At 41.3% G+C, this 23,642-nt stretch overlaps 1 protein-coding gene across 1 annotated transcript in view; it reads right to left on the reverse strand.

Annotated features, from left to right (window-relative positions):
• Positions 1–23,642, reverse strand: part of LOC141096817 (rho GTPase-activating protein 7-like) — a 315,917-nt gene that overhangs the window by 14,365 nt on the left and 277,910 nt on the right. The window contains exon 4 of the mRNA XM_073583663.1: positions 11,880–11,913. Within this exon, the coding sequence (XP_073439764.1) occupies positions 11,880–11,913 (34 nt within the window). The remainder of the gene's footprint in view (positions 1–11,879; positions 11,914–23,642) is intronic.

Consider the following 23,642-nt stretch of genomic DNA (forward strand, 5'->3'; position numbering starts at 1 on the left):
CTGAAGTGGCGCCTACCTTAAAACTCAGTTATTTTTTTTACTATTTTTCAGCTTTTTTATACTTTAGTAATGATCTTTATCAATTCTTTTATATCGCATATGTGCTTGTGTGCAGATTTGAACCCTAAATGTAAAAAGTTAAAGTAACATATGCTAGCTTTCAATAATCCCAGCTCTGTAAGTAATTCCATAATATTTCCCTGATTTCTAAAAACATCTCTTAAAACTTGAGAACATGTCACACATTGGAAAACTATTTTGTCATTCAAATTTAATATATGAAATTAGATATTAATTCTGAATGTATGCATTAAGAAATTAAAAGTTTATTAGTCATTTTTCACCACCTCTACCTTTAAAACAATCTGCTCTATATGTTCTATTTCCTTTGATAGAAATTAGATGGTAAACATAGGTTCTAATTAACTATATAATCATTACTCACTATTAATTTTTTTTAAGTAATTACGGTATATAAATGGACTTTAATAAATACATTTAATGTTCCTGGCCCAAACTAATTTTCATTAAAACATTTATTATGTATGAGAGAATGTAAAGTATTTCTTATTGGGCAACATCCAACAAGTTCCAGAGAAAAACAAAAAAATCCTCGGTTTAAAGTTTTGCAATATTATTTTCCAGTATAAATGACGGTAAGAATAATACCTATTACATCATTCCATCACTGCCACTCACCAAATAGGACAAGACTGTCTGCATACTTCACATATTTCACCTTACAGTAGCTAGGGACATATTGCCTCAATTTATCAAGACTGGGGTTTTCAAGGCGGTCTTGACGAACGGGCGAGAATTGTGCGAGCCATAATGAATCAGGCTAGGCACAAAGTGGCATGCACCTCTGTGTGTGGCTTATCATAAATCTCTCTCCAAGTGAGGGACAGGAGAAAAATTTTGAGCATAAGGAATACCACCGTTTGTCATGAATCGTAACCTTTTTGTTGGAACTTTCCAAAAATTTTGTCACTTTTCAAGGCTTTTACAACAATTTTCTCTTGTAAAAGCTTTGAAGAATCGGGGTCAGAGTTCAAAGAGCCATTCAAAAGGTGATATTGCACATTAATTGAGATATTACCTATCTAATATTCATTTAAATCAGCCCTGACCTATCTATCATAGTTAAAGACAACTGTTTACTGGATTTTTTCAATGTAAGCTGAGTACTTCCTCCAATTGTCGCTGCTCTACTTATTCTGAAACAGTTTTTATTTCTATTTTGTATTCCTCCATTCCACAATAATATGTATGCAAATTTTCCCATCAACCAACTGGAAATATACCAGACAACTTCTCTGTAGGCATTTGTTTTTTTCTTAATCAAAACAAATGAAAACATAACCATGTCACAAAGGGGAAAAAGAAAACAGCCACAGAGAAGGTCACAGCTTCTGCCTGGCTCAGTGTGTTCTCAGTCCACAGTCGCTAAGTCTCTTCTTGTTATTGGTGTGCCAGAGCACAGGAGAGCAGCAGGGCTGGAGAGTCGAAGTGCCGCACATGCCTTTGTTACAGGAGATGCACTGTGTTGCTTTCGCCCTATCCTCAAGCACTCCGATAATAGGAAGTGACATAAGGACTACAGAGAGAGAACATGCTGAACCAATCTTTAGCTGGTATTTACCTCTCCACATGTTTTCATTGGCCAATATCACAGAAGAGAAAAAGCAAATGCCCAAAGAGAGATTCTATGGTACTGTATATGCTACTGCTTGCCCTCATCATCTACTGCTTGGGCTATGGCAACAGCTTTCTCTGTGGACTTCCATCAAACACTCTTGCACCCCTTCAAATCATTAATTCTATTTCCCAATTAATCCACCTCTTCCTTTGCTACTCTTCTCCCTCTCCATCATTTCTTCCTATCCCTTCAATGGCTCTGCATTATCAAGAGAATTAGATTAAGAATATTTACAAAGACTTAAGCCCCCGTCACACACAGCAATCTCGCTAGCGAGATCGCTTCTGAGTCACAAGTTTTGTGACGCAATAGCGATCTCACCAGCGAGATCGCTGTGTGTGACAGCTATCAGCGACCGGCCCCCCTGCCGGGTATCGCTGATCGTACATGAAAGGTCAGGACTTTTTTTGGGTCGTTGGTCTCCCGCTGGCCAGCAGGCATCGCTGCGTGTGGCAGGTGGGAGAGCAACGCCCAGCGATCAGCTAGTTGGTAACCAAGGTAAACGTCGGGTTTCTAAGCGGCGTGCAGTGCTTAGAAACCCTCTGTGTACCTTAGTTACCAGTGCGCTGAAGCAGGGAGCTGGTAACCAAGGTACACATTGGGTTTCTAAGTGCCGCACGCCGCTTAGAAACCCGATGTGTACCTTGGTTACCAGCTCCCTGCATCAGCGCGCTGGTAACTAACTTACACAGCGACGAGCCCGCTCAGCGTCGCTGGTGCTGATTGCTGGTGAAGCTGCCTGTCTGGCAGCTCACCAGCGATCATGTAGCAACACCCCAGCTATCCTGACAAGGTAATATCGTTGTTGGGATCGCTGGTGCATCGCTATGTGTGACGGGGAGCTTAGAAAGCTGTCCATTATCTGTCCTCTCCACACAGCTCCATACTAATCTTCAGATGTAATCTCTGGTCTTCTCAAGACCTCCTTCTTTCCTTTTCTCTTGTTGGTTCCTCACACAACAGTCACCAACATTTTTCCTGTGTATCCCCTATACTCTGGAAGTCACTACCTACTGCACAAGAGATTGCCTTCCACTAATGAAGCCTTGATACACAACCTGAAAACACATCTCTTCAGGAAAGATTTCATCCTTTATTAACCCATCTGCTACTTGAGCTACCCATACCACCGAAGCTGCTTCCAATTCCTATTATCTACTGTCTCCTTCGCTATACAGTGCCTTGTAGATTGTAGGCCCTCGAACAGGACCCTCTATCCATTTGTACCCATTTGTCACAGATATTTTCATGTTTTTTTGTACTTCTTTAGTTTTTTTATGTATGTAAACCCTCTTTGCATGAAATGAAGAAACTTGGAATTAAGGTGCATTAAAATAAACAAAATTAATAGTAATCCCACCAAATTATAATCATGCAATCTCCATAACAGCAGGAAATGTCAATGGTTCCCAGATAACTCTGACATTGCGTGAAGTTGTCTGGGGTTGTGGGTTGGTGACTGATACATCCACCATTATTGTATTTGGTAACCTTTACATTGAAAAATTGAACACTTTTATCACAAAACTAGATGTTTCACCACAAGAAATCTATTGTCTATAATGGACTCTAGATAAGGAGGGAACTGTACAGAGCTTGCAAAAGCACTGTCAGTAAAGAGACATTTTAGACTTCTAATCCACCACCATTTACTTTTCCAGCTGATATTTACAGTCGTTTTCTAAATATGTCCTTATAAGCAATTTTAAGAGTAACATTATGTAAAAGGAAATGTTTAGTCCCCATACTCTGTATAGAAATGAATACCCTTGTAGAAGTCATGGAGGTTTAGCTTGTTGGTTAGAAGTGTAAAGGTATTGTCACACTTAGCGATATACCAGCGATCCCGACCAGCGATATGACGCGGTCAGGATCGCTGGTGCATCGCTAAATGGTCGCTAGTGAGCTGCCACACTGGCAGATCTCACCAGCGACCTCGCTGGGGACAGGGGTCGCTACTTACCTGTCACACTAGGAGATCCTGCGTCCTCCCGCCCGGCTCCATGCGTCGCTTGTCTCTCCACAGGAAGCGCCGCAGGAAGCTGACGAAGAGAAACAGTCCTGGACGTTCTCGCGCGATCAGCGATAACCAGCGGGGGAGCGGGTCGTTGGTAAGTATCAGACACAGTGATGTCGCTAGCAATATCGCTATAAAGTTACAAGTTATAGCGATATTGCTAGCGATATCGCTTAGTGTGACAGTACCTTTAAGATAGTTAGGTTGTAAACACATCTATTCTTGTTAGCCTGTGCTCAGAAATGGAAGTCAATGTGAATCTCAAGCCCTTTCATGATAGGCAAGAGAATTTTGACACATGAAGCAAAATGAAGTCCATACAAATGCGCCAAGATACTCTATACATGCTCCAGAAGCAGTTAGTCTGTCAGTAAAGGGCTCGAGATGATGGATCCCAAGCTAGATTGGGTATGTCAACTATTTGGCTGTTGTGATTCTCCTGCTCTGTAGCTCCACCAACTTGAATCTTACAAGTTAATGTGCATACAACACATTCAGACATTAAAGGGAAAAAAATGGTATTTACCTGCATCCATAGTGGTAATCTGCAAGTAAATACCATTTTAAATATATGTGACTGTCTAAATGAATGTTTAGCTGCAGGGAGAAATGAAGGTTTATTTGCCCTGCAGCTGTTCACTTCCAAACAAGTGAGGCCCCCCGTGGGCTGTGAACAGTCAGCGCTCTGTAGACAGTGACAGTGATGTAATCCCTCCCCCTGATCGCTGACTGACAACCTGTCCAGCACTCATGATGCAGAACAGGTTGCCAATCAAGGTTCAGTGGGTGGCAATATAGTGCTCTTACTGTGCACTGAGCGCTTACTATTCACAGCCCCTAGGGCTGCCCTAATGATTGGATGTGAGTGGCAGAAGGAGGAATATACTTTCATTTTCTCTTTGGAGCTATACATTTAGTTAGACTGCTGAAAATGTTTAAATTGGTATAAAGGGACTTTAAAGGGAACCTGTATTGTAACAAAAAACTATTAACCTTTTGATATTGGGTTAATCTGCAGGTTAATAGGATTCTGAAGCTACTCAACGTCTGCACAGAGAGCTCCACTGCCGGGAGGAAATTAACTTTATTCCTCCCAGCAGCCTCAGATTTTCATTCATAGCGATGGGCCTGCACAGCTTCAGTTACCGCTCAGTACATAGTGAGTGGCGGCTGCAACCACGCCCCGACTGACCCTGCTGTCAGTCAGTGATGGTCGTATGGTTAAAGACATCGCTTACTATGTACTTATCAGTGGCTGAAGCTGAGCCAATCCACCCTATAAGTGGAAGCTTGAGGAATAAAGTTAATTTCCTCTAGGCAGCAGGGCTCCCACTATGGCCACCGGGTAGCTTCAGAACGCTATTAACCTTCAGATTAACCCCAATATCTGCAGATTAATAGCATTTTATACATGAGAGGTTCCCTTAAAACTTTTTTAACATAATGCACTTACCAATATTATCTAAAGACTTCTTTAGAAAGCTAAACATCAACACTACAGGCAGTTGGATGTGGATTGGAGACATAAAAGCTATTGATGGAATCCTTTTAAACGCAAAATAAAGGAACTCTACTTAAAGTTAAAAAGGAGAGTGAGGAACAGACCGGTTAGGATTGGTATATGTATGTGTGTATGCTGAAGGTGAAGGAAACAGGGGAAATAGAAAGCCACAAAAGTTTGGAAGAAAATGCTCATGGAGTTGACTTGAGGTTAGCTGAAGACATGAGATACCAAGGGAGAACTTTTTTAACATAATAATTGGACATGTGGAGCTAAGGGAAATGTGGTTATGGAGGGCCGGAATAAGACATTTAACACCATGATTACAAAATAAGATGGAATGCCAAGGAGCTTTAAGTGAACAAGGTCAGGAGGGCAGATAGTAACTTGGGACTGGGAGGAGAGAAATGCAGCGATCTCAGCATCATTCATTAGGAAGAAATAGGTAATGAATGAGTCTGCAAGTGCAAAGGTCAGAGAGCTGGAGTAGAATATTATGTGACACTGATGATTGCTGCTTTTATTTTATTAGTGAAGATGTGCATATCAAGGTTTCATAAGATAGCGAAGAACAATTCATTGAGAGTTTACTCTTAAAAACATAAATATGTTGTGTGTGTGTAGACCCCCAAGGGACTGACCCTGTACTATATACCTGGCAGAAATATCAGCCGATGAGTAGGTAAAGTTTGTGTTCTCCATTTTCCATAAAAGTTTCATCCTCTTCTCCATTTCTTGTTGTGGGTCTTGCTCCATATCTCTGTGGGGCGGCCACCACCAGACCCTTCACCATAACCCATAACGCCTACATGACAATATTCCACACAGAATTTCAGTGCAGCTGTGGTGCAATACAAATACTCAAACATTCCACCACGTTTATCAAAAAATGGTGTCATTTGTGCCAAATCTTTAGTGTATCCACTGCAACTATGACACTCAATATTTCTCAAATGTCACAATTTCATGATAATTTTGGACCAAAACACACCTGCCCTACTTTTTAGAAAGTACCCTTCCCATTGTAACATTATACTATAATAATAATCCCAAAAGCTAATTCTCGGAAACCAATGTGTTGTGTTGCATGTTAAGGCTGGGGGTCACACTTGCAACTGCAATGCGAGAAACTCGCGCTAGTCTCTCGCTTCAATACCTGGCACTGCCGCCGGCACTCGGGACCGGAAAGTGCGGCTACATGTATTTCTATGCAGCTGAGCGCTCCGCTGCCGGGTATTGATGCGAGAAACTCGCGCGAGTTTCTCGCATTGCAGTTGCATGTGTGACCCTGGCCTAATGATGACAGATGAGACAGACCGCGACTTTTTATACATTTTTGCTCTAATTGTAACTGTTTTTTACCATGCTAAAATTATACACTTCCTAATGTAAAAAGAGAAAGAGAGGCAAATGTGTAAAAAGTGGCACGTTAACATAGAGTTTTGGTCAAATTGTGACTTTTTCTGCAAGTATAAAATGGTGGGAATACAACGTGTATTTGTTTCATGTCTTTTTCAAGACAGCGATGCCGTATCTATTATATGTGTCTTTTTTTGTAAGTTTTACATAGAAACTCAATCATAAATATGTCATACTTCAACCTAAGAGATTAATTTGGCTCATTTTATTTATCATTTTTAATTTTTGGCTTAGGCACTAAGAAATAATTGGAATAAAACATTGATAAATCTGTCATTTATGATAATGAAAATTGTCAAATTTTGTGGAGCAATTTTGTTACAAATGCAATGAAACAATGAAACCCCCGATATCTTCAGTAATGCCATCATGCTAGTGTCATGACTTCTCTTTAGGGCATGTGCAGATTAGAATATTTTTGGTCCGAGTATGATCTGTCAAAACATTGGATCGCACTTGGACCAATATTAGTCTTTGTACTCTGAGGAAAAATTTGAACATGTGCACGGTCCCCTACGTTGCATCGAGCGCGATCTGATGTTTTGTCGGATTGCAGTAGGACAGAAACTTATCTGCAATGACTACAGAGCTGGTCACATGTGAAACACATGCTGGTAAAGGAAGCCCATCGACTTTATCTTTTATAATGAAGTTAGAAATTTTCTTCCAATCATATTTTATTTTTACGCATTTTGAGGTCAGAATTGGAGAGAAGGAATAAAATGTAATGGAATAGTCACGTCCTTGTTCATACCTGTAAATTACTGTTATGACTGCTTTACTGCTCTGGTTAACCTGCCAGCGATGGCTTATCTCACATAGTTCTCATTTCATATGCATCGCTGCTTAATCAGGGGCTTCACATCTGCAGCACTTTATCTCTGAGCTCATCATTCATATCCTCCTTCTACACCTCAGCAGAAAGTTACTCTGTAACAAGCCCAGGTCGGGCATTTCTCCTCTCCCATGAATTTCTGCAGCTGGAGATATTTGTCTTCCCACATTCCTACTCAATCTAACATGTCTATTGAAAATCGTAATAACCTTTTAACTTTCGCCTGCTTGTGTGGTCACCCTTCTTTTCATCTTTTCTCAGCAGTGATCTTTCCTTTTAGAAAAAAAAAGCCTTTCGGTATATAACCCTTTGCACTTTGGTCCCTCGCTTGTCCTGACTGGAAACGAGGATCTCTGATTGCACACCTGTAGCCGTAGCTTTCATTTCTAATGTACAGTATATATTATATTTCTAAGATATTACAAGAAGGTATTTTTTTTAAAGGAGCAATAAATAAAAAAAACCTCTTGATGGCTATATTACCTGCATTAATAACAAACGATTAGTTATATATTAAAAATGGATTTTATTTATAGAATTGAAAGATCTCTTAACTCTCCATCCATCAAGTGCATTATTATTATGATTATCATTTATTGTTATAGCGCCATTTATTCCATGGCGCTTTACATGTAAGGAGGGGTATACATAATAAAAACAAGTACAATAATGTTAAACAATACAAATCATAACTGGTACAGGAGGAGAGAGGACCCTGCCCGCGAAGGCTCACAATCTACAAGGGATGGGTGAGAATACAGTAGGCGAGGGTAGAGCTGGTCATGCAGCGGTTTGGTCGATCGGTGGTTAGTGCATTCGGCATAAAGAAGAGAACGCATTGCTAATTTATTGCCGTTGAAAATTCAGTTATGTACCTGTAACAAGGAATTGCAATGTTCCCGAATGTCACAATGCTGCTGCACGTAGCCCATATATTAATATGAATAAAGATGCGTCAGTCACAGCATATGATGGTTAGACCACTGATCATGTAGCAAAATGAGCTGGAACACATGTAAAGACAGCTATCGAATATACGTGCCAGATATACATCACACAATAAGGCCGGTTTCACAGATCCAGATATTTCCGGTACCGGAGATATCTGTGTCCGTGTGTCTGTGTGTCCGTGTGTGTTCTACGTGTGCCGCATCAGTACCACATGGACGGCCGCAGGGGAAGTAGCGCTACAGTAAGTGCTGTGCATATGTACGCTCTTTATTCATGCAGTTATATTTTATGATACCCCTCTGCACTGACTTTTCTACATATATTATGCATGTCCCTTAATGGTAACTGGTATCCGTCTGCAAGATTGGGATCATGATTTAATTGTACTTCTTGATATTTGACTTCTGATCAACATATATGCATTTTGCATTTACTACTTAGTATTTATTTATTTTTTATTAATGCATACATACAGTTGTGGCCAAAAGTATTGACACCCCTGCAATTTTGTCAGATAATACTTAGTTTCTTCCTGAAAACGATTGCAAACACAAATTCTTTGGTATTATTATCTTCATTTAATTTGTCTTAAATGAAAAAACACAAAAGAGAATGAAGCAAAAAGCAAAACATTGATCATTTAACACAAAACTCCAAAAATGGGCCAGGCAAAAGTATTGGCACCCTAAGCCTAATACTTGGTTGCACAACCTTTAGCCAAAATAACTGCGACCAACCGCTTCCGGTAACCATCAATGAGTTTCGTACAATCCTCTGCTGGAATTTTAGACCATTCTTCTTTGGCAAACTGCTCCAGGTCCCTGATATTAGAAGGGTGCCTTCTCCAAACTGCCATTTTTAGATCTCTCCACAGGTGTTCTATGGGATTCAGGTCTGGACTCATTGCTGGCCACCTTAGAAGTCTCCAGTGCTTTCTCTCAAACCATTTTCCAGTGCTTTTTGAAGTGTGTTTTGGGTCATTGTCCTGCTGGAAGACCCATGACCTCTGAGGGAGACCCAGCTTTCTCACATTGGGCCCTACATTATGCTGCAAAATTTGTTGGTAGTCTTCAGACTTCATAATGCCATGCACACGGGCAAGCAGTCCAGTGCCAGAGGCAGCAAAGCAACCCCAAAACATCAGGGAACCTGCGCCATGTTTGACTGTAGGGACCGTGTTTTTTTCTTTGAATGCCTCTTTTTTTCTCCTGTAAACTCTATGTTGATGCCTTTGCCCAAAAAGCTCTACTTTTGTTTCATCTGACCAAAGAACATTCTTCCAAAACGTTTTTAGGCTTTTTCAGGTAAGTTTTGGCAAACTCCAGCCTGGCTTTTTTATGTCTCGGGGTAAGAAGTGGGGTCTTCCTGGGTCTCCTACCATACAGTCCCTTTTCATTCAGACGCCGACGGATAGTACGGGTTGACACTGTTGTACCCTCGGACTGCAGGGCAGCTTGAACTTGTTTGGATGTTAGTCGAGGTTCTTTATCCAACATCCGCACAATCTTGCATTGAAATCTCTTGTCAATTTTTCTTTTCCGTCCAAATCTAGGGAGGTTAGCCACAGTGCCAAGGGGTTTAAACTTCTTGATGACACTGCACACGGTAGACACAGGAACATTCAGGTCTTTGGAGATGGACTTGTAGCCTTGAGATTGCTCATGCTTCCTCACAATTTGATTTCTCAAGTCTTCAGACAGTTCTTTGGTCTTCTTTCTTTTCTCCATGCTCAATGTGGTACACACAAGGACACAGGACAGAGGTTGAGTCAACTTTATACCTTGTCAACTGGCTGCAAGTGTGATTTAGTTATTGCCAACATCTGTTAGGTGCCACAGGTAAGTTACAGGTGCTGTTAATTACACAAATTAGAGAAGCATCACATGATTTTTCGAACAGTGCCAATACTTTTGTCCACCCTCTTTTTTATGTTTGGTGTGGAATTATATCCAATTTGGCTTTAGGACAATTCTTTTTGTGTTTTTTCATTTAAGACAAATTAAATGAAGATAATAATACCAAAGAATTTGTGTTTGCAATCATTTTCAGGAAGATACTGAGTATTATCTGACAAAATTGCAGGGGTGTCAATACTTTTGGCCCAACTGTATAGTATTTTGTGCCCGGCATTTTTTATATTCTGTTCAATAAAAATGATTTAGTATATTTATCTTGTATATTTATGACTTGCACTCATCTATCATAGGTTTTCTACAAATGTTAGCAGCTAAATTAAATGACAGTCTGCGAATAGAAATTGCTCTCAGTGGGAGAAAAAACCAAGATAATAATTTTGCAGTTATGGGTAAGAAAAATAAAATACGGTAAATGATGTTATGAAGCAAGCTTTCGGGACTTCTTAGGTCACTTCTTTAGGCATGGTGTAACCAAGGAAGAAACACATATACATACATACAAAAAAGCAGACATATGGCATAATAAATGGACATTTAAATAAACAAACAAAACTGAGCTCAGAGAATGAATCCTTAATTGGATTTGATTAGTCGTGTGAAAATTTTATACTCTCAATAACCATGTCAGATCAGATGCCTGGAGAAGACATGCTATTTATGTGGAATTTTGTCCATTTTAATTGCCTTATTAGAACATTGATAATGATAATGCATGCTTCTTCATAATTCCACTGGAATCTGACCAGTATACACAATATTACATAGGAAGAGGCATAACTGAATAACTAAAAAATGTTGGTAAAAAATTGCTGATTGAAAAGATACTAATGTGTAGGGTTATAACATCACCAAATGGAAGTACAGTCAGGATTTACAACCTGATGTTTTCACAATCAAAAATCTTGGACTGATCACGTTACCAACATAGCTACAATGGCCGATTCATTAAAGCAATTTCGTCAGACGTCTGCGTAAAATCACCTTGAAAAGTTGCAAAAATTTGGCAACACTCAGAGTCACAAAAAACAATTGAGATTTTTGGAGTTTTCAGTCCAGTTTTTCCCAGCTCTGCCAAAATTGGTGGAGCTGGGATGGGATGGGTCTCCAGTGGGGGGCATGATGCCACAGCTCGTCAATTCATGGCAAGTAATTGTGGCATTATTTACGCCAGACATCCTACTCTAGTCTGAGACTGGTGGAAGGTTTCTGGCATGCTGCATGGAGGCACGCACCACTTGTCAGATGCTCCTACTTCATGCAGAGTCAGGCGCCTGATTCCACCATGCCCCGTCATTGAGAAAATTGCTGATCTGGATGAATGGGGGCCTTTAACTTTGGATACGAGTCTGACATACGCACATTGAAAAGTAGAATGTGACTGGACATTATACAGTAGAACATAGGTATATACATGAGAGCATCTGCCGAGTCTGTTGATGTTGGTGGGTTTGGCTCACATTTGTCTAATATGTGAGGGGTTACAGGTCTCTATGGCCAGTAGATTGTGTACTTTAACCAGTATATGTTAGAAATATACTTACCAGCCTTTTCTTTTTCTGAAATCACGGGCAGGGCCTGTAAGAAAATGGATAAAATAATATTTTGAAATATTATAAAAATGAAGTCTTTTTGGTTTACAGAATCTTATTAGATTCATACAAATACATTGGAAAGAATAATGTCGGCTTCTTTGTGATGATGGACAATGCTTTTTACTCTCAGTAGAATGCATCTCACATCTGTGACAGCTGCTCCTCCGTGACTGCTCCACGATCCGGCCTTCTGCTTGGTGTGGACAGACGGGAGCAGCTGTCATAGGGGTCAGTTGTCTTTGTCACATCCTTATTTTGCAGGTGTCTCAGAAATACTGGAAGTTCTCTGCCCGTAGCCTGTCTGACTGCATTGCCTCATTCTAAGCTAGTACCGGTCTGTCCCACATGAAAAGTTCAGAAAACATGTGGGATTCTTACATTTACAGTCTTCATATCGAAAAGTTCGCTTCACAAAAAAGCTTAAAGAGGAACCGTGATTTTTAATTTTTATATCATAAATCCAGAGTAGACATGAAAAAAGTAACTTTGTAATTTATCTCATCAAATAAATTACATTTTATCTCTGCTAAAATTGATGAGTCATTATGAAAATTGGAGATGGTGGCTGCTACTGATGAGATTCTATGTAGATGGCAGGAGGAGCTCTGTTAAGCTCCGCCCTCCTCCTTTCCCTTCTATCTACATACAGTAGAATCTCATCAGTAGCAGCCACCATCTCCTATCTCAGTAATGGGAATGTCTTCACTGAATACAGATTTTTCAATTTTAGCAGATAAAGAATTACATTTTTCAGGTAAGATATATCACAACATTGTTTATTTTCATGTGTTCTATTGATTTATGAAATAAAAATTAAAATGAAGCTTGCCCTTTAATTAAAACTGCTTAGCAATATTTTATGATTTATGATACGGGAAGATGCACCTTATTCCTACATTTAGTCTATGGCCGGGATCCCAATTGCGAGAAACTCGCACGAGTCTCACATCTCAATACCCGGCACTGCCGCCGGCACTCGGGTCCGGAGTGTGCCGCTGCATGTATTTCTATGCCGGGTATTGAGATGCGAGACTCCTGTGAGTTTCTCGCAAGTGTGACCCCGGCCTAAGACTTCGTTTTAAGTCCAGTTTCTTTATAAATGTAGAATTGCTGATGACCTGAGGTTAGCATCCTCAATAATCAGAACCTCCCACTCCCGTCTCCAAGATTTTGCACGTGCTGTGCCAATTCTTTAGAATGCACTTCCCAGGTCAATACGATTAGTCCCCAATCCCCACAATTTTAAGCATGCCCTGAAAACGCATTTATTCAGACTGGCCTACCGCCTCAACACATTAACCTAATCTATCCCTGGGTGGCACAGCCAAAAGTTTTACCATAACCAGGTTCCCCGCATCATGTTCCCACATGCTTTATGCATCCATTAGCCCTCTGTGTCTGTACTGTTACACACTTAACATTATGGCTGGTCCATACAATCAGGGCAATTGTTACCACCCACCTTTCGTGTCTACCTCTTTCCTCATAGACTGTAAGCTTGCGAGCAGGGCCCTATTTCCTCTTGGTATTTGTTATAATCTATGTGATTATTGTTATGCTGTAATGTCTATTGTCTGTACAAATCCCCACTGAAATGTAAAGTGCTGTGGAATATGTCAGTGCTATAGAAATAAAATGTATTATTATTATTGTTATTATTATAGAATCTCAATACACATTTACAAAAATATTAGAAGTGATATTCCTGGACTGCAAACATGACTTTCAGGAACTGTGGTGTGTATGAAGCCAGTAGGGCCTTCGTGACATAGGTGGTCACGTGAGGGAGTACAGAGTGCTATATGGACCAATTTCTTCCAACTAGTTTCAGAAATGTTCGGTTTCCTTCTTCAGGGTGTCACGTGCCCCGTCCTGAGTGACACGGCCAGCAGGCCGGTAACTGATATAACAGGACGCGGCACGTGTAATTGTCCTATGTGACGCGGCCCGCAGGCTGGCAACTAATACAATAAGACAAGGGAATAGGGAAAACCTGGGTAACAATAACAATGGTGGCCCTGCGATAGGGAAACGGGGAAGTGGAGACCTCCTGCACTCCCCTGAGTCAGTGTCTCTACACTCCTAAAGTTCACTAGGCCGCTGCCGCACCGGGTGCCGATCTGGATACCTGATATCCCTAGCTCGCCCTGCAACTAAACCCCCATTAGGAAATTGGTCAGTGCGGAAACTAATCCCACCACTGCACTAAACACACATAAGGAAAAATGACAAAACAGGGGAACACCACTTAGCTTTGCTCTGTTGCTTACACTCAAAGCAACAGAGCATCTTTTCCTTCACCGAGTCCAACATCTGGGTGCACTGTCCAGCAACGGGGTTCAGCACCTGTGTGCAGCTTCAGCAAAAGAGTCCAGAAACTGAGTGCAGCTCTACACCATAGCTGCCACTCCACCAAGCTTTCCACGAACTCCTCGCTGACATCATAGCTGCCACTCCAGGACTCTGACCAAGCAATGCCAGCCCTCCTTGCAGACACCATATCTGCTACTTCGGCACTCTGACTGGGCTGCCAGAGACACTCCTTCAGCTCCATTCTTTACCCAGGCTTGCTTGCAAATGAGAAACTTATCACCAAAAGTGATTGACACACGTGACACTCTTTTATAGAGCAATCACACCTGTTACATAATCACATGCACAAACCAAGGTAACCAGAGTGAAATGACCCTAATGGCCACCGGGGGGAAAACTACAACTGAAATCACCACAGTGCAATGACCCTAATGGCCACCGGGCGCAAAACCACCTTTGGCACACAGCCAAAGGAAAAAAAAAGGTTACTTTGTGCATTTAATCTGTCAAATCCAACCTGGATCGTGAAACAGGGATGGTCCATTTGGGGGAATGGTCGTCTTATAACCTGCGATTTGTGGCCTGTCATATTAACTCCTTGCATGCTGTCATATTTATCAATGAAATGTGAAGAGTTAAACTTCAGAATTAAGTCCCCTTGGTATTAAAGAATCCAGGTTGAAAATCCACTGACTTTCTGCATGGGACATCTTTTTAATGAAGTCTCCTTTTCTCCAGATCCTTCGGACAATTTGTAAGCCAGTTATTATTGTGCCGTTAATTAGGAATTGGTTTATACAGCACTCTTGACTCCCTCACGTGACCACCTATGTCACGAAGGTCCTGCTGGCTCCATACACACCGCAGGTCATGAAAGGTAACCATCACGCTAGCGCATTGTTGGATTCGTGAGTGTTTGGAGCGTCTTTCGCCGGCCAGGACAGCGCTCCGGAAGAAACCTGTAATACTGTGACACAGTCCTGCTAAAGATATATTGAAACTTAACGCTGTAGGAATTGCTTCTCCTTTTCCCAATGCAAGCATGATAGAATGACATCTTGCAACCGAAAGCATGAGGTAAATCCTTGGTGTGTTTTGCTGGAATTGTATGCAAATTGCAAACTAATGTGTTAACCATTACAACACCTACAACACCTTCCTTGGTGGTTTACGTTAATATAATTGTGAGCCCTTTTTTTCTTAACCTCTGTGCCCTTCATATAACCAGGTGTAATTACTCCACAAGGGATACTTTAGCGCAAACATTTATTAATCTCAGTATATTTAACTCTGACAACCTTGTGGTGTGTTGTTCTGCGTGCGGCTGGTATTTCCCTTATTTATACTAGCGCCCCTTATCATATTTATTTTATTTATGTTAGTAAAAATTAATTCAACTTCATTCTGGCCCCAGATGAAGTATGAGCGAAACGCACATTAGTTGTCTTTCTCCTGGGTACATGTATGTATATGATTTGTTATGGCTACATTTTTTATCTATTAATATTTTAATTGTCTTTTTTTTGGTTGTTGAGGTATCAATCCTGTAATGACTGACTGCACTAAACAGTATTTACCATATATATTCATGTATAAACCGAGTTTTTCAGCACATTTTTTTTGTGCTGAAAACTGCCCCCTCAGCTTATACATGAGTCATCTGTCCCAGAAAGATGACGGGGGAGGGGGAGCAGCATGTCAAGAGGCAGGAGCTGGAAGCTGTGGCTAAAACCTGTGCCGCTGCTAAAGAGAAATTAATATTTCTCTGTAATAGTGTAGTGATAGCCGCAGCCGCCGGCTTCCAGCACACTTCCTACTTACCTTCTCTGCGCGCCATCACTGCATCTCGTTCGTTCCAGCACCAGCAGCTCTTACGAGCCCCTCTCATTAAGGTAATGAATATTCACGCCTCTCCACTCCCATAGGCGTGGAGTAAATATTTATTACCTTAATGAGCGGGGCCATGTGATTGGTCAGCTGGAAAAGCTGCTGGCGCCTGAACGAGATGCAGTGAGGGCGCACAGGCAAGGTAAGTAGGATGTTTTTTTTTATAGGAGCCATACATACAAGGATAAAGGATAAGGATCCATGCATACAAGGACGGGACAGGGGAGCCATGCATACAAGGACAGGGACTAGGAGTCATGCATACAAGGACAGCAATGGGGGAGCCATGCATACAAGGTCAGGGACCAGGGAGCCATGCATACAAGGACAGGGAAGCCATGCATACAAGGATAGCGACGAGGAGCCATGCATACAAGGACAGGGACGGGGGAGCCTTGTATACAAGAACAGGGACGGGGCAGCCATGCATAGCAGGATAGGGATGAGGGGACAATGCATACCCGGCTCATACTTGAGTCAATAAGTTTACCCAGTTTTTCGTGGCAAAATTAGGTGCCTTCGCTTATACTCGGGTCGACTTATACTCGAGTACATACGGTAAGTCATTTAATATTTCGGTGGTATCTTTAATACATAGCCATGTGCATGGGTAGTGATGTAGCAATGTAACTGATATGGCTATTTAGCCTACCATTAATATACAATTCATCTCTAGTGCACTCAGCCGTCCTTCCATCATTACTATCATGACATCTACTTGACTGCCAATAGCTTAATGGTTCATTTATTGGGGAGTAACTAGTTTAGCTATTTAGCACCCCACTATTATTCTTTACAGAATTCATGTTACATGCATTTTACATTTTTTATGCATTATTATAACCATTTACTTCATCCACCTATCCGAATTTACTTTTGCCTGTTACATTAATAGTCTCCTTTTTATCATAATTGTGATTTTTGTTTTATGTAATAAAATAAAATTTATCTGTTTTCTACTTTTTTTGTCTGGTGTCTTTTTCTTCTCTTTTTTTGTTATACCAATTCATTTAAAGTCAAAGACATTAGCGGACACAAAACAATATAGGGTATTTTTGGGCAACTGGCATCAGAATGGGTAACCTTTGGCTACTTGTGTTTATTCTCATGTGGTTATTTCCTTGGGTTAGTAAATTCTGTGGCTGAATATCAGTCGTTAGAGCTGGGGAGTTATTATGATAAGTACTAAAATAATTTAGCAATATCCATTTTTCCACCTGGAGTAGAACAATGTACGGTAACTATTGCAAGAACTCAATTCATGCCCAAAAACTTGTAAATTATGAACGCATAAAATGTCATTCAATGATTTTACTGCACCTTTTTCAACTGATTGTGAAGACCTGACATAAATAATTGTGTTTGCTCTTCGTTCAGATGTTGGAGAGGACTACCTATGCGAACACCAGTCAGCCAATAGAGATGCAATACATGCTATCGCCAAGTAGAATATATCTTGTGAGCAAGAAATAGAAAATGTTCCTCTTGGTATTTCTATGTAAATTATAATCAGATGTAGCTATACACTGATATTAAAACCTGCAATTTATAATAGTGTTAATAACACCATAGGGAATGCACCATGACGTGGCGGAACAGAAACTCCATAGAGGCCTGACACCAGAATAAAAAGTAGCCAGTTTTCGCCTTTATTTTTATTCCATTTGCTCTGGTTTTTTTTATATTTCTTTTTAAATCTGCCTTTTGATTCTGTGCATTTGGGTTTTTTGTGCGCTAATTTTTATGGTTGTTACCAAGAAGGTTGCTCACGGGATTCTCTGGAGTAGTGCCTTTAGGGTGCTCAGCATTATTAATTTGGGAGTAAAGTCCCCTTGGTAAAGACCATATAAATTAGAATATTGGGTGCACTAAATAAAAAGCCAGTATCTATGGAACCATGTGGCAAATTGGATCAACATGTTAGAGCATGTAGGATAGGATATGGGTTGAATTAGATAGACTTAAAGTCTTCCTTCAACCTTAATTACTATGTTACTATGTTACTAAATAAAAAAAAACAAACAAGCAAAAACAAAAAAAAAATTAAACAGTAATCGCAGGAGAGCAGCGAGAATAGAGTAAGATCAAAAACTGTCCACTTTTGACCTGGTGACAGAGCTTTATGAACATAAAGATAATATAAATCCCACTGAAAACCAATAAATGACTGTATTAGTTAAACTAACATAGCTAACAGAGAGGTATTGATGACTGTTGCAGAAGCTGGAGTCAGGGGGCCCGCTGACATCAGACCCATTTTCATGAATGTGCATCATCAGATATATTGCGTTGCAATAGCTCTATAGACCGGAACTAGATGTTGGCGTGCTCTGGCTATGAGGGAGGAGGAGGGCACTTCATACTGCGGAAGAGGGAGAAGAATCATTTATTTTTTGTGACTTAGGAGTGCGCCAGTGTAGAGGACATTTTTTCAGGCTAGGGGCTATTTTTATAGGTTGGGGTCAGGATGGGTGACATTATTACAGGAAGGAGCCAGGATGGGATACATTATTAATCTGGGACTACTTGATTTTTTCTCATGGCTTAAAGAATTGACAGGCAGGTAGTTGCAAACTATAGTAACCACCGCATGTTCTTTCCGGCACCAGCTCAGAGTTATAACACATCAGTCCTGCCAGCACTGGTGATTCTGTTTCTGCATTTGAATTCAAGTCAACAGAGCAGCCCTTCCTCTTCCTGGCTGCTCTGTTTATGGGGCGTCAATGCTGATGTTATGCTGATTGACAGCCAGCTTCCAACAGTTATGCAGTGGGGACTTGGCTGTCAGTCCGCATGACAACAGCATTAATCTCCCATCAACAGAGTGAAAGAGAAACAGCTGCTCTGTCGATGTGCCCTCACCGGAAACCACAGAATCGTCGGAAGGAAGGGTCAATAAGAAAAAATAAATGAGTCCCGGATAACCATTTTAAGTAAAGACCCAGGAGAGGGACATTAATACAGGAATGAGGGTATTATTGCAAGACTGGGGCCAGAAAAGGGGATATTATTACAGGTAGGGGGCTGTTATTTAAGGATGAGGCTAGCATGGGGAACATTATTAAATAAAGGGTCTAGGATGGAGGCTATTACTACAGTATACAGCACAGTATGGGGGGAACTTTTTTTTAACAGGATGGACATTTTTGCAGGACAAGAGCAAGGATGTGAGACAATATTACGGGATAGGGGACATTACTAAAGTAAGGGGGACATTACTACAGGACAGGGTACATGATGAAGGACATTATTACAGGGCTCATAGATCTGGCAAACATACTGGTGGGGCTCGGGTGCAAATTTTGGACCATAGGACTTCAGTTATGCCACTGATAGTTAGAAGTAGCAAACATCTCAATGATTTTTTTGACTTGCTTTCCAGGAAAGATTCTGAACTCCCACTCTTTCCTAAATAACTTTCTATATGTAAAACTTAAGATTTAACATCCTAATGGTCTGCGCTCTGCCTCCCACAGTTTTAATGGAAAATTGATTTAAAGATTACATTCTACTTTTCTAGAAATATTCAATTCCCACAGACTTAAAAATGTTAAACATTTGTCAGTGGCTTATTAAGTACTTTTATTCTGTGCCTATTTTATTTATAGTCAGTGCGGTTTAAGCATTTGGTTGTGTGTGTTTCTATGTGCCTGATCTCTTCTATGTCAACTGAAAGCATTGGACTGATTTTCATTGGATCTAAAATAGAGAAAAACTAAGGTTATGTTCACACTCTGTCCTCCCTTTATTTTCAGTGTTTGCACAAGGAAGACTCATCATGCTTCCAATGCAGTGACTGTGAAGAGCAGAGATATCGTAGATTATGCCTAGATATAGAAAGCAAAGCATGGGATATTGAGGTTTCTGCATTGAGGTGAATAACTATAGTAGGTGCAGTGGTTGTAGTCACACCCAGGCATAATAGCCAAAATGAGTCCAAGTGGTCCCTTTGGCCTACATGAAAAGATCAACACTATTGAAGGAGTTTTCTAGTTTTGGAAAACCTTCTCCCCAAATTGAGGTCTGTGACTTCCTCACCTATTCCTGGTCTAGTGCTCATCCCTGGCAATTTCAATTGCCAGTGTTAATGTTATACTGTTTGGTGTGGAATGGAGGAGTCAGATTTTGGTAGAGGTGTTTCGAGTTTTGATTTGTAACTGTTGCTTGGTGTTTCATCTGTGTGCAAATCCTCATCCTCCCTTTTTTCCACGCTGTTCCTCTCTGTTGTCTGTAAGTGCATATTTGCATGTTTGGTATTTTCATTTATCCCTCTATGTCTTGCCTTGTTAGTCTGGTTTGTGTATATACATATTCCCCATTTCTCTTGGTGGAGGAGGGGGACAGATACAGGACTGATTCAGAAGTTCAGCCTCAGCATCTACACCATCAGAAGTAATCCGGGGAGTAGGGATAGCTAGGGTGCCCCTAGCATTGGAGAAAGGGAAGGAGCACCTGGTCACGGGTATTCCATCAACAGAGTTGTGACACTTTGTACTCAGCAACACATCACTCAAGTGCAAACTGTATATGTGTTGCTGATATCATGATAGTGTATGGGGACAGATTAATCTATTAGTGATCATTTTGTCGCCATCATTTTTCCTCAGCCGTTATAAAGAGGCCATGAAACAAGCATTGAAGGACTTCAATATTGTCAATTGCTTTCATTTAACGGCCTGAACTCAGCCCATGTAAATGCAACGTAAATGCTTCTGTGTGCAATATGTTAGCATTTGTGGCCCCACTTTAAACTTTTGCCCAGGGTACCTCTTTGTTTAAAACTGGCACTGCATAAAGTGACTGCAGACGTTTCTTCACAGCCCAGAAAAATCCTTTAACTATTTCAGTCCTCATAATTTTTTTTAGTAAACAATAATATATTTGCCTAAATTGGATATATAGGAAACAGAAGCTTATAACCCCATTCCCGTGAGAAATGTGTAAATCATTATCTGTTGTTGTGACAAGTAATCATCTGATAATCATTAAAATGTAATTTGACTACTTCCCTGTTTTAACTCCCTGACCATCAGACCACTATTTGGTATCTATTTAACAATGGTATTTTGGAGTTTGTCTGTCCCCTGAGAGGTTATACATGGAAGTTTGGAATGCCATTTAGCTGTATCTTAGGGCCCCGACACACATAGCGATCTCACTAGCGAGATCGCTGCTGAGTCACAAGTTTTGTAACACAACAGTGATCTCACCAGCGAGATCGCTGTGTGTGACAGCGATCAGCGACCGACCCCCTGCCGGTATCGCTGATCGCTGTTGGAAAGCCCTGGACATTTTTTTGGTCGCTGGTCTCCCGCTGGCCAGCACGCATCGCTGTGTGTGACAGGCGGGAGACCAGCGATCAGCTGGTAACTAACGTACACATCGGGTATCTAAGGGACGTGCGTCCCTTAGATACCCGATGTGTACGTTAGCTACCAGCGCGCTGATGCAGGGAGCTGGTAACTAATGTACACATCGGGTATCTAAGGGACACACACCCCTTAGATACCCGATGTGTACCTTAGTTACCAGCTCCCTGCATCAGCGCCCTGGTAACTAATGTACACAGCGACGCTGGGCGCTCGGCGTCGCTGGTCCTGATCACTGGTGAAGCTGTCTGTTTGACAGCTCATCAGCGATCACATAGTGACTTACCAGCGATCCTGACACGTTGATATCGTTGTCGGGATCGCTGGTGAGTTGCTATGTGTGACGGGGCCCTTAGATATATCCATGTAAACAATGACACTTCAGGCTACATTTGGAGACAAGACCTATGCATTATGTATGAATAACTGTACATCTACATGTTAAGAAGCAGTCAGCATTTAGAGTTAGCAGGAACACTGTGCACAGCATATTAAAATTTCTTTTAAATGTATTACGATGATTTGAAAAAATATATATCTGGGGGCGGAACAGAGAGTAACCAAGGACAATATTTGTAAAGAGTCTGTACATTCTCCCTGTTTTTGCATGGATTTCCTCTGGATTCTCTGGCTTCCTCCCACATTCCAAAGACATACTTGATAGGGAATTTAGATTGAGAGCCCCAATGGGGACAGTGATTATCATATTTGTAAAGCGCTGCAGAATATGATAGCGCTATATAAGAAAAGCATAAGAAGAAGAGATTAGATAAGTCCAGCTCTGCCATGAGCCTACTCTTTCCAGTATGGCTCCAAGTGATTTAAAGTTCTTTTGTCATTGGAGAGAACTGACAATCATCTCTAACAGTGCTGGGGAAAATCAGTCAGGAGTGGCCTAGGGCTATTCTCGTCTCCGGCTATGGCCTTTGCTCGAATCTTCTTACTATATCAGGCAAAAAGGCACTGATTCATGCTACCTTTAATATGGGCAACATGAATCAAATGACAGGTTCTCTCCTTCCTGACCTATGACGCCTACGTAGACATCATGAAAAGTCATGCCATTACGACCTATGACGCCTACATAGGTGTAATGGTGTAAATCGTGTTCCTGCGTGTCGGGTGACCGGGGTCACTGAAAGGTCACCCGACCCGCAGGAACAGGAGGACTTACACTTCACCCCAGGGGGTGGCTATGATCGCTCTGATTGGCTGTTGAAAGTGAAACAGCCAATCAGAGCGATTGTAATATTTCACCAATGAAACTTGGTGAAATATTACAATCCAGCCATGGCTGATGCTGCAATATCATCGGCCATGGCTGGAGACCACGATCTGCCCCCCCACTGACTGATGAGGGAGATCTGTCCCCGCCACCGACTGAAGGGCGGCGATCTGCCACCGCCGTCAGTATCTGCTCCCCCTTCCCTGCCCTCCGCTTCCCCCACCTTCCGCTTCCCCCGGTACCTCCCGAGTCCCAGTGTCCCTCCGTCTTTGATCATTGGCGCAGTGCGCCCACCGAATCTGCCTACTGGTAGATTCATTCCAGGTACATTTTGATCACTGTGATAGACCCTATCACAGTGATCAAAATAAAAAAATTGTAAATAACCCCCCCTTTATCACCCCTATAGGTAGGGAGAAGTAATAAAATAAAGAAAATATATTTATTTTTATTTTTCCATTAAGGTTAGGGTTAGGGTTAGAATTAAGGTTAGAGTTAGGGTTAGAATTAGGGTTAGGGTTAGAATTAGGGTTTGGGTTAGAATTGGGGTTAGGGTTGGAATTAGGGTTGGAACTAGGGTTAGGGTTGGGATTAGGGTTAAGATTAGGGTTAGGGTTGTGTTGGGGTTAGGGTTGGGGTTAGGGTTAGGCTTGTGGCTAGGGTTATGGTTAGGGTTGGAATTACGGTTAGGGGTGTGTTGGGGTTAAGGTTGTGGTTAGGGGTGTGTTGAGGTTAGGGTTGGAGCTATAATTGTAGGGTTTCCACTGTTTAGGCACATCAGGGGGTCTCCAAATGCGACATGGCACCATTGATTCCAACCAATTTTGCGTTCAAAAAGTCAAATAGTGCTCCCTCCCTTCCAAGCCCCAACATGTGCCCAAACAGTGGTTTACCCTAACATATGGGGTATCAGCGCAA

Source organism: Dendrobates tinctorius, unplaced genomic scaffold (assembly GCF_039654945.1).
Source record: "Dendrobates tinctorius isolate UK_male_01 unplaced genomic scaffold, ASM3965494v1 ptg000079l, whole genome shotgun sequence".
Lineage (NCBI taxonomy): Eukaryota > Metazoa > Chordata > Amphibia > Anura > Dendrobatidae > Dendrobates > Dendrobates tinctorius.